Consider the following 12,325-nt stretch of genomic DNA (forward strand, 5'->3'; position numbering starts at 1 on the left):
TGTCCGGAATTAAAAGGGATGAGGTGGTAACCCTAATTAACATGTATGATTAAATCTGCAATTCCTGCCTAGTGGCTGCCTCTCTAGGTCTGTTTGGTAATCACAGCCTAGATATTTTGGTACTTGTGCATTACCACAGCGCCCACGGTGTACATCTTAGTACATCGCATACATTGCATCGCATGCGATATAAACACATTCGATGCAATCCGATTTTTCATTGTACAAGCACCCTGATGGATGCTTTCAATGTTAAATGCTCCCCCATTGTGAACGTGACCCCCACTATTTAACGCCAACCCAAAGCAAGGTGAGCGCAGCGAGCCCGCTAGGGGCGGCGGTACGCATCCTCCGACCTTTTCATACCCCCACTATCCACGTCGGCGTGAAGTCGATTCTATTTGGTGTGGTGAGCGCAGCTGGCCACCGAGCCCGAAGCGTGGCGAGCGCAGCGTGCCCCGCGAGGGGACACGGATGACTTCACATGTATTCCGCGTCCCCTCGCGGGGCTCGTTGCGCTCGCCACGCTTCGTAGTGGGGGTCGCGTTGACAATGGGGGGGGCATTTAACATTCCAGGGGGCATTTAACATTGTATGCACCCATCAGGGTGCTTGTACAATTAAAAATCGCATGCGATAGCATCGCATGCCATTTACTGGCATGCAATGCAATATTTAATTGTATATTTTTCCGTTTTGATGTGAAAATCGCATACCATCGCATACCTTATTTAGTGGTATGCTATGCGATGCGATGAACGCCGCGATAATACACAAGTACCGATATTTTTTATTATTATTATAATATACTATTTACTATTAGGAAAATGCTTATATTAAGCATGTTGTGATTTCAGATACAGGGAAATATTCACCCACATGCCATCATCATTCTGCCAAACAGCAATGGCATGGAGCTGCTGCTGAGCTATGAGGATGAAGGAATATACATTAATACTTATGGACACTTCACAAAGGAAACAGTCCTGCAGTGGGGTGAAATGCCCGTCTCTGTTGGTAAGTAGTTATGAGAAGACTTGCCTCTGTCACTCTGTATTTATTTATATGAACCTGTGTCACAGTCCTACTGTTTATGCATGTTTAGTGTATTTCCTAATCTGTACAGTTAGACATTGGGCCTTATTCAGATCTGAGCTCAGTACAAATTTGTTTGGAAAATGGTCAAAACCATGTGCACTGCAGGTGGGGCAGATGTAACATGTGCAGAGAGAGTTAGATTTGTGTGAGTTATTTTGTTTCTGTGCAGGGTAAATACTGGCTGCATTATTTTTACACTGCAATTTAGATTTCAGTTTCAGCACACCCCACCCAAATGTAACTCTCTCTGCACAGGTTACATCTGCTCCAATAGCAGTGCACATGGTTTTGCCCATTTTCCAAACAAATTTGTACTGAGCTCAGATCTGAATAAGGCCCATTGTCAAACATGTTTTTTTTTTTTTTAAATCCTTCTTTTTTAAGATTTTCTTTTATTATTTGAATAGGATAGGAATACTGATTGCTTCACACATATAAGCTTAGTAGCTATTCATATACTCATATTTCCCAACTTTTCCAGGGGAAGTGGGACCTGCCACATGGTTGGATAGAAAAGGGGGTATGGCTTCGGTTGGTAGACAGTGTTTTGGGTAGGGGTGGCTATTGGCCATCGATGATTTTAAATCATCAATGGTTTATTGCCGATATAGAATACTTTTGCAATCGATAGTGGAGAACCAGCTGGTTCTGATTGGCTCACGAGCCAGTCAGTCAAAGAAAATGGATGACAATCGATAGGTAAAATTATCAATGGGCATCCATCAAATAGTTTGTTACTATCGATGGCTGGTTGCAGTATCACCATCGATGGTGACTGCACCAATGGCCATTTCTAGTCTTGGGTAAAGGGGGCATGGCCAAACGCTGTGACTCTTGTTTTCGTTATTTTGGGACCAGCTGGGTAGCCCCAGGTTCCTTGCCCTGCACTGATAGAAGCCATATTCAGAGCAGCAAAGTTTAGCAGTGGTGCAGGGCCGGCGCCACCACTAGGCAAATCTAGGCATTTGCCTAGGGCGCCAGCCAATGGAGGGCGGCACTTCGCCCCTCGCCTCTCACATGGAGGCTGCAGGGGTGTCCGTGCAGGGTACCTGCGGCACTGTGTGATCTGGCGGCGGGGTCCCTGCAGTGACACGTGCTATCCGACAGCCAGGCGGCGCGGGAAGCGCTGCTGGGTTTGAAAACATTCCGCATGCTGATTGGCTGAAATTCAGCCAATCAGCGTGCGGCGAGTTTTCAAACCCATCAGCGCTTCCCGCGCCGCCGCCTGGCTGCCGGATAGCACGTGTCACTGCAGGGACCCCGCCGCCAGATCACACAGCGCCGCAGGTACCCCCCCCCCGTAGGCACTGGGGCGCCCCACCCCCCCTCGCCTGGGGCGCTTTTAGTGCCTCGCACCGGCCCTGCAGTGGTGATCACACACACAGGACGCTAACCCACAACTTGAGGAGCAGAAAGGGAAGTGCAATTTCTAAAGGTGCGTACACATGTACAGATTTTTCTGTCTGATCTATCTGATGGGAACAAAAACCTGGAAATGTATGGGAGCATATGACAATCAAAAATTTCCACCCAAATGCAGGAAAACAGAAAAAAATATATGCTTTGATAAATTTGTGATATCAGAATGATTTCAACAATTTGACTGATCACTGTCTGTTTTCAAGCGTTTGGGAACAATTTTTTGATTGTCATTTGCTCCCATACAGGTTTTTGTTCCCACCAGATAGATCAGACAGAAAAAATCTGTACATCTGTGCGCACCTTAAGCTGGATAGTGGGATTTTATAGCTATCAATTATTATTGCTCAAGAACATATTTTCTAACACTATGTGCTGTTTTGTGCTATTTACTATTTGTTACAAAATGGGACTTGGTTCTCCTTTAATCTCTTTAGACAAAAAGCTATCAGCTCACCTGAGGAAACCCAAAGTTCTCAATTAGAAATTTGCTATGATGTCATCTGATGTCTAGCAGTTGGGAACATTTCAGTTTAATTAGTTTCCATAGGCCATAGAATGACCTTCAGAACTTTGCAGCAAATGAATTGTGGGATGCGATATATGGAAATAGAAAAGCAAAGACCATTATTAAGCCTTCCTCCATAAAGAAAGTGGGCATTTAATTAAACAATGCTCATTACCTTTGCTGTGTTCTTTAATTGATCGTATAAAACACATATTTCATTTTTGCTCAACAGCGATTCTAATAAGTATTGAGCCACATCACAGGAAAAACTGCAACTTATTAAAGTATTCAACATTTAAGTACAGTAGTACATTCATTTATTTGTGATGTTTGCATAAAAATAAATGGATCACATACTCAAGCATAGAATTATTCAACATTTTGAGATTTATTTTTTTATTTTCTGTTTGGTTTCCAAATACCTGCACATTTTATGTAGTGCTTTTATCCACAGCACATACAGAATCTTTTAACAGCCTTCTAAATTGTTATTAGATGGGGTTTATTTTAACAGAATAGGAGAAAAGTTCATAAAAAGCTCTTAAAACATGACAGACGTAAAATATAGAACTTCAACAAAAAAATCTCTGTAAATTCTGTGTCATACTTATCTACCCTCCCGGAATAGCCAGGAGGCTCCCGAAAATTGGGTCCTCCTCCAGGCCTCCTGGGCAAGTCTCCCTCATGCTACTCAAATGCCCCGCACTCCCCCGACCCTCTGAAACAAATTCCGGAATTTGCGGGTCAACAGGAGGGGCAGGACTAAAATGACACAAATTGCATAATTTTGCAAAATTTTTGCTCCACCCCTCCTCGCGGACCCGATAATCACGGAGTTTGAGGATTGGGGATGGGCTTTGTGGCAGCAGCCCTTACCCCGCCCCACAATCTGCATCTTTGGTTCTCCTCTCCGGGCTTCTCCCGGAGAGGCAACTCCAAAATCCAGCAAGTATGCTCTATATTACTAGTCTTTGAGAGTTCTTAAAATTAGTGGAACAGAATCTTGACTCTATGTGAAACATTGATAATGTTTAAAGGGGGTCAGGATGTTTAGTATACTGATGGCAGCATCTCTCCAGTCTGGTTTTTTAACCTCTTCATTCAACTCTCACTGATGTCACTCACAACCTTTTCTAATTCAAATGTCTGCTCACTTAATTGATCCTCCTCAACATTACAGTGGCATGTAACACATCAACCACCCCCTTCTCCTCTACACCATCCACCCCATTTCCCCATAATGCTGAATACTCATGGTTATTTTCCTCTTCCATGTCAAATGTGGGCTGTTAATCATCTCTTATTGGATGTTCCTTTGCTTCTTAGAATGTATCTGATACAAAACTGTACTTGTTATCTCTCTCCCCCCCCCCCTCCTCTGTGACAATATCTCCCTTTTCATTTGATCAGATGGCATTTTTTACTTTCCCTCCCATGTTTGTCTTGCCCTCAATTTCTTCCCTCCCATTTCCACTTATGCAAAATAACCAGGATGAGGCCATTTCTGAGTGGCTATAAAAAGATACACAAAACCGACTACTGTTATGTCATGTAAGGGAGCTGGTCTTCATGGTCATTGAGATGAATAATCCTTCACTGTGCTTCCATCCAGGGATGAAAGTTCAGCTAAGTCTACCAGAGGCAAGTTGGAGTATGTTGCCCCCCCCCCCCAAAGATAGTGTGTGTCAACATTCACCTGTGCATATCCCCTCAGAGTAAAGCACCATCACTTGCTGCAGCGCAGGCAGAAGCCTATTCCAGGTGTTAGCAGGGCTCCTGGTATAGAGCCACTTAACTACAGTTGCACCGCAGAGCTCCTTTGCAAGAGCAGTGATCACACTTGGATCCTGCTGTGAACCCCACATGTGCTGCTCAGCGGCGTAACTAGATTTTCTGCGCCCCCCTGCCGACAATGCAGTAGGCGCCCCCCCCCGGTAAGAAAAAACGGAGCGGAGGGGAGCCGGGGTACGGCGCGCGGGGGGGGTTGTGTTTGTGTGTGTGTTTGTATGTATGTGTGACGTGTTTGTGTGTATGTGTGACGTGTGTGTTACCTCTGGCCGGCTTGGCCGCATCCGTCTGCGCCGGGTCCCGGGCGGCTCTCCCGTTTACTGCTGCTAATGAAAAAGTGACACTTGGAAAATGGCTGCCTCCATACTGCAGACGAAAAACTGTCTGCGGTATGGGGGCAGCCATTTTCCAAGTGTCACCTTTTTGTATTAGAAGCGCTGCGGCTGCCGGGACTCGGGAGAGCTGGGACCCGGTGCAAATAAAACCACCGGCGGCAGAAGGCAACCAGTGAGTAACTATCGTCCCGCAGCCCCCCCGGCACCCACATACCCTCAGCGCCTCCCCGCCACCGCGGGGGCTGCGGGACGATAGTTACGCCACTGGTGCTGCTTTACATACAGGTGCCCCTTCAGGGCTTGGAGCCTGGATCCTCCATTGCTTGTGGGATTTACACCCCTGCTTCCATCTACTCTATTCATTATATGCAAATAAAATGTGACACAGCCAGGAAATCAGCTGTGGTCACTAAAGCTAGATGCAAGCACAATGCAAAATGTCACACAGCTGGATCTCAAGGAGGTGCTCACACATGGTGCGATATGTGCAGTTACTTTTTGTACTAGATCGCATCACATCTAGTTCAAATCAGATACAGTACAATACATTAAACAGAGTATGATTGGAAGTAGATGCGATCTAGTAGAAAAATTGCTGCCTGCACATACTTTTTGTACTTTGCTATATGCGATGCGCGGGAGTGCGCATCTCATCGCAAGCCATAGAGCAACACAGTGCGATTTAAACTTCATGCGAGGCATTTTGAACTAAAAAGTTCAAAGCGCATGTTCCCCATTAGACCTTATCACATCTAGCGCTGCCGGTTCATCAACTGGCTCATGTCCCTCAATAGTGAACCTGTTGTTACAGCCTAAAGTTGTGTGATGTTGTTTCTGAAGACCGCTGCCGCCATCTTACTTTGATCAGCTTAGAGTAGACACATGTCAAGTAATCTACTGTCATGCATTGATACACATGACCTGTGCATCCAATGCTGGCCCAGTGCTGCCTATTTAAACTTCTGCCCTGCACCGGCTCATTGCCAGTACAACTTGTCTACGCTAGTTACTGGTTCCAGCATCAGCAACTCTATTCTCTGGGGTAAATTTACTAAGATAGAATGGGTACGAACGTAGCCGTTCATACACATTCGATGGGAAATACAGCCGGGGCTGATGCCTGGCAAATTTACAATCAGCCAAATTCGGAAATATGGACAGGTTATCTGAAATGCACACGGTCACACACTGCACAATATGACTTTTTGGCCCATATTTATTGTTGAGGCTGGATGAATAATTGAAGGCATGCATTTCTGGCCATTTTTTAAACCCTTTTATCAGTATTTGGCCAAAATGCTCAAGCTGCACAATAAAACCAGGTGTTTTTTTTGCAAATTGGTCTAATACTTGTATAACATACCACCCAACTGCTCTGATTTTTGTAGGACCGTTGGGAAATATGTGTCCCTTGGTGGAGGAGAGGCAGTTGGGGATCCCCCCCTGACGGTGAATAGATGCTGTGCACGTGCTTAGCAGAGCAGCATGATTATATGCCGTGCACATGCACATAACATCTATTCATGGGAGACAGAGGGACTGGGGGCATGCTGGGTATTCCCCCACAGTGATGGAAAATGGGAGGCGTGGCTCACAGTCGCAGCATCCCCTGAAGCCACTCCCCTTTTGCCTAGGCCACACTCCTTTTTAGTCGAACAAGTCCCGGGTCAGGATTAGGAATATTGGTATAATGTGTACCTAGCTTTAGCTAGCTTTAGCTCTATCACATCTTCATTCAATGGCTTATTTTCAATAGTCACCAAAATGCAATATACCATAGGCCTGTGATGATGGCGATGATTATTAGGTAAAAGCCCGGAGAGGAGACCAGATACTGCTGCCAGGAGGAAAGTGTCACAATATGCATGTATTTCAGTTACCTGCTGGTCAAATCCTGCTGGCTTTGTCTCATGCTGCTGACAAGCTCTGTATAGTTGTATAGTTGAACTGTGCTGTGAGATCTGAGCTCAGCTAATTAGTTACACCTGGTGAACCTCTCTTGCTGGGAAGCTCTGTGTAAACTGAGCATGCTCAGCCCGTTGATTAATTCACCTGTAAGTTCCCTGTGCTTCCTATAAAAGGCAGTCTCTGGCAGACAGAAGCTGCCAGAGTATAGGTTCACACCAGCTCCAGCGTTCCAGTGCCTTTTACTATTCCAGACTTCTGATTATTGCATCTGACATCGGCTTGTTCCTGACCATTCTCTTGCCTGATACTCCGGTACCGTGTCCAGTGATTCCTGTGTATGACTTTGGCTTGTTCTGTGACCATCCTCCTGCCTACTCCCTGTGTACCGCATCCTGTGCCTTCCTGTGTATGACCCGGCCTGACTCTGACTAATCATCGTTTCTGCCCACCTGTTACTGACCCGGCTTGACGACCACGCTCCATATTTCACAAGCTACCACCACTCATACGGGGAACCTGACCAAGGGGCCGCAACCGACGTGTCGGGTGCCGCAGAAGCACATATCCCGCTTGGAGAGGTCACTGGCAAAAAAAAACCGGCACGGTTAGACTCCGCGCCCCTGTGTCAGGTCTAGCCAATCCCCGAGTGGTAGTGCACCCCAAGTTTGTGACAGAATACTCTGGCCCTAACTGAAATATGGATGCTGTTAGTGGCATGTCTCATAAAGAACTCCTGGAACACCTGCTGGTCCGGGTTGACAAGCAAGGACAGGACCAAGCTCTGATTATGCAAAGCTTGCAGACTCTGCAGCAGCAAATGGACTTCGCTCCACCCTCTCCAACACCTGCTATATCAGATCCAGGCACTATTGGAGTGCTTCGCCAGCTAATACAGCAGTTACAGGGGCTGCTGGCCAACATCCTCACCCTTGTCACTAAGTTGCTTGGCGATTCCGCTATGGGTTTGGAACCTACTAGACCCTTAGATTCCAGTCCAGGAACCCCATCGGCAGATGCATCTGTGTCTTGTAAGGACAGGTTCCTGAGTCGGCCTCGTCCTCAGCTGACAGATGAGGAACGCCAGCGGTGCAGGTCCTTGAACTTATGTTTCTATTGTGGAGCCCAGAACCATTTGATTGGGGATTGTTCCCTCCGTGAGGCCAGGATTAAGAGTACTGCTTCTATGCTCACTCCGGAAAAGTTCCGTGGTTATCACTCGGGTTCCAGAACTAAGATCGTTTTACATAAAGACAGTAAAATTTTGGGCAAGCCACAAGAGGAGAGTCCAGTCGTCCAACCCCAAGAGGAGATCCTGTCGGTCCCAGCCCCAAGTGGGGGTCTGTACACATCCAGAGGCCCAAAGTCTCCAACCCCAACGGGGGTATTCCCAAGCATTTTGCCCCAGGAAGGGTTTCCAAGTGTTGTGCTCCAGTAGGGGCATCAAAGTGCTACACCCCAAGTGAATCCTCACAGCGTCGAGTTCCTAGAGGAATCTCAGAATAGTGAGCCCCAAGAAGGGATACAGAGTAACTCACCTCAGAAGAGGTCTCGGAGGGTAATTTCCAAGGAGGGTTCTCAAAGCTTCAAGCCACAGAAAGGGGTTCAGAGTGTCGTGCACCAGGAGGGGTCTCAGACTGTCAGGCTCCAAGCAGGGTCTCAGAGTACCACACCCCAAACAGAGTCTCTGAGCATTGCGCCCCAGGTGGGTTTCCTGAGCACTGCACCCCAAGAGGTGTCTCTGAAGGTGGTACCCCGAAAAGGACTTCTGAATACATTACCCAAAGAGGAATCTCCAAGTGTTGCACCCCAAAAGGACCCTCTGGTCGTCACACCCAAGGAGGAGTCTCTGAGTGTGGCTTCCCAAGTGGGGCCACTGAGCACTTTGCCTCAAGAAGGGGCTCTGTACATCACCCCAAGTGGGGGTTCCGAGTCTGTCACCCCAAGTGGGGGTTCCGAGTCTGTCACCCCAAGTGGGGGTTCCGAGTCTGTCACCCCAAGTGGGGGTTCCGAGTCTGTCACCCCAGGTGAGGGTTCCGAGTCTGTCACCCCAGGTGAGGGTTCCGAGTCTGTCACCCCAGGTGGGGGTTCCGAGTCTGTCACCCCAGGTGGGGGTTCCGAGTCTGTCACCCCAGGTGGGGGTTCCGAGTCTGTCACCCCAGGTGGGGGTTCCGAGTCTGTCACCCCAGGTGGGGGTTCCGAGTCTGTCACCCCAGGTGGGGGTTCCGAGTCTGTCACCCCAAGTGGGGGTTCCGAGTCTGTCACCCCAAGTGGGGGTTCCGAGTCCGTCACCCCAAGTGGGGGTTCCGAGTTAATCACCCAAGAAGGGTATCCCCAGTTAATCACCCAAGATGGGAGTTCCAAGTTAATCACCCCTGATGGGGGTTCCAAGTTAATCACCCCTGATGGGGGTTCCAAGTTAATCACCCCAGATGGGGGTTCCAAGTTAATCACCCCAGATGGGGGTTCCGAGTTAATCACCTCAGAAGGGGATTCTGAATCAGTCACCCCAGAAGGAGGTTCCAAGTCCAGCATCCCAAGTAGGGGTTCCGAGCCAATCACCCCAGATGGGGGTTCCGAGTCCTTCACTCCAGACGGGAGTTCCGAGTATGTCACCCCTGGTGGGGGTTCCAAGTCTGTCACTCCCAGTAGAGATCCATCTGCCCTTGCCTCCGGGCATGAGGACCTATGTGCCACGGCCTCCGGGCCTGTCTCCGTGGCCTCCGGGCCTGTCTCCGCGGCCTCCGGGGCTGTCTCCGCGGCCTCCGGGCCTGTCTCCGCAGCCTCCGGGCCAGTCTCCGAAGCCTCCGGGCCATTCTCCACAGCCTCCAGGCCAGTCTCCACAGCCTCCGGGCCAGTCTCCACAGCCTCCGGGTCAGTTTACATAGCCTTCGGACCTGTCTCCAGTACCATCAGGGTCTCTAAGGTTCCAATGCCTGCCATTCAGGAAGATTTACCTGCCTTGCTGGAAGTCCCTACCCTACCCAAACTGTCCTCCCAGTCCATTCGCCAAGTCAATCCCCATCTCCAGTGGATATACCTACTTTTTCCTGTAAGTACTTAGTGTTGTCATTCAAGGGAGAAGCCATGGAGTGGGTTAGTCCACTCATTGAGACTCATGATCCCAGGCTAAAAGACCTAATTTCTTTTTCCAGGGCTGTGGTTTTTGAGACCTGACTCCTTGGATTTAAGACGTGGAGTTATATGTGTAGGTTCTTCCAAGTTGGTGGTGGATCCTCAAGAACTCCCTACACTGATCATGGACAAGGATTCAAGTTCAGAGTGTGGCTCAGATCATGATGTCACTGCTTTGTTGGGACGTCCAATATTCTCTACTGCCCGTTTTGTAGAGCTAAAGGCCACATCTCAATCAACCAAATCCAAACAATCTTCCAAAAAGACGAAGCACCGCAGATGACCCTAAAAAATTTCTTGTGGGGTGTTCGGAGCCCACCCCTAGAGGGGGAGGTAATGTCACAATATGCATGTATTTCAGTTACCTGCTGGTCAAATCCTGCTGGCTTTGTCTCATGCTGCTGACAAGCTCTGTATAGTTGAACTGTGCTGTAAGATCTGAGCTCAGCTAATTAGTTACACCTGGTGAACCTCTCTTGCTGGGAAGCTCTGTGTAAACTGAGCATGCTCAGCCCATTGATTAATTCACCTGTGAGTTCCCTGTGCTTCCTATAAAAGGCAGTCTCTGGCAGACAGAAGCTGCCAGAGTATAGGTTCACACCAGCTCCAGCGTTCCAGTGCCTTGTACTATTCCAGACTTCTGATTATTGCATCTGACCTCGGCTTGTTCCTGACCATTCTCTTGCCTGATCCTCCGGTACCGTGTCAAGTGATTCCTGTGTATGACCTTGGCTTGTTCTGTGACCATCCTCCTGCCTGCTCCCTGTGTACCGCATCCTGTGCCTTCCTGTGTATGACCCGGCCTGACTCTGACTAATCATTGCTGCATCCATTGATATCGTTTCTGTCCACCTGTTACTGACCCGGCTTGACGACCACGCTCCATATTTCACAAGCTACCACCACTGCCGCAGAAGCCCATATCCCGCTTGGAGGGGTCACTGGCAGAAAACCCCCGGCACGGTTAGACTCCGCGCCCCTGTGTCAGGTCTAGCCAATCCCCGAGTGGTAGTGCACCCCAAGTTTGTGACAGAAAGGGGCAAGGCTAATGTCAGTAAGCCCCGCCCCCATGCCACTCAAACTCAGCAATTTGCGGGTCGTGGATTGGGGGAGGGGCTAAAATGACGCAAATTGATGCGATCTGCCTCATTTAGCCGCACCCTTTTGCCGCAGACTCGCAAACTTACGGAACTGGTGCAGCGGGGAAGGGGGGGTGTGGGGGGTGGGGGCTGCAGGGGAGAAAGCGGGAGACTTGCCTACCTTTCTGGGGCAGGAGGGGGACCCGATTTTCAGGTGCCTCCCAGCCATTTCGGGAAGGTTGACATGAATGTATTATTGTTGTTACATTTTTTTATTATTATTATTATTATTATTATTAATAATAAATTCACCTTTCAATTGTGTTGCATCATGTTTATTTCTGATAATACAGTACCTTTCAGGTAAGTATGCATTGATATATGAGCAGACAGCTTGTAGAAATATGCTTGGCCAGATATGATGGGATTTGTAGTCGTCACTCACAGACAAAATCAGCTACTTTAGTTTAGCTGCGTTCCGTCCACTTGAGAGACCATAATTCTGTGTAGCTAGCTCTTCCACCACAGTAAACATGAAAGCTAATGATAAAAGCTTCCTTGAAGACTGCAAGAGGCTAGTTATATAGTCAATATTTGACTTTTCCCTTAGAGATGATGCATAATGTTAATCAATCGCTTAATCACTTTGAACCTTCTGGCTGCTATTTGAACAATTTTTTTCAGTATCTGACAAGTCCAGACACGTTTCTTTGCTATCTTGTCAGCTGTGAGAGGTGCTGCATTATAATCAGGGGTTACAGCCAGCTGTATGGTCTAAGATCTTTTATGGAGTTCAATCAATTTGCTGGAATACATTAATGGATTGACAGTGCAGGTTTAGGATGTTGATTTTCGTTAAACCCACCTGTGTATTCTGCTATGACAATCTGTCTACACAATCCTAATGTGTTTTAGTCAATAAACACAATAAAAACTATTGATTTGTATAATTGCTCTTGTTATTCAATACTTGACATTGTATTAAATGTCTATTTCAAAGAATATTTTTCTTTTTACGGGGCAAGTGGTACTTTAAATTAGCAATGATATCCCAGTTG

General features: G+C 47.7%; 1 protein-coding gene across 2 annotated transcripts in view; it reads left to right on the forward strand.

Annotated features, from left to right (window-relative positions):
- NRK (Nik related kinase) overlaps positions 1-12,325 on the forward strand; it is a 275,460-nt gene that overhangs the window by 258,386 nt on the left and 4,749 nt on the right. For both annotated transcript variants that reach the window (XM_083159430.1, XM_083159431.1), the window contains one exon: positions 858-1,017. In XM_083159430.1, coding sequence (XP_083015556.1) covers positions 858-1,017 — 160 coding nt within the window. The remainder of the gene's footprint in view (positions 1-857; positions 1,018-12,325) is intronic.

This window comes from Crinia signifera, chromosome 9 (assembly GCF_055691185.1).
Source record: "Crinia signifera chromosome 9, ASM5569118v1, whole genome shotgun sequence".
Classification (NCBI taxonomy): Eukaryota; Metazoa; Chordata; class Amphibia; order Anura; family Myobatrachidae; genus Crinia; species Crinia signifera.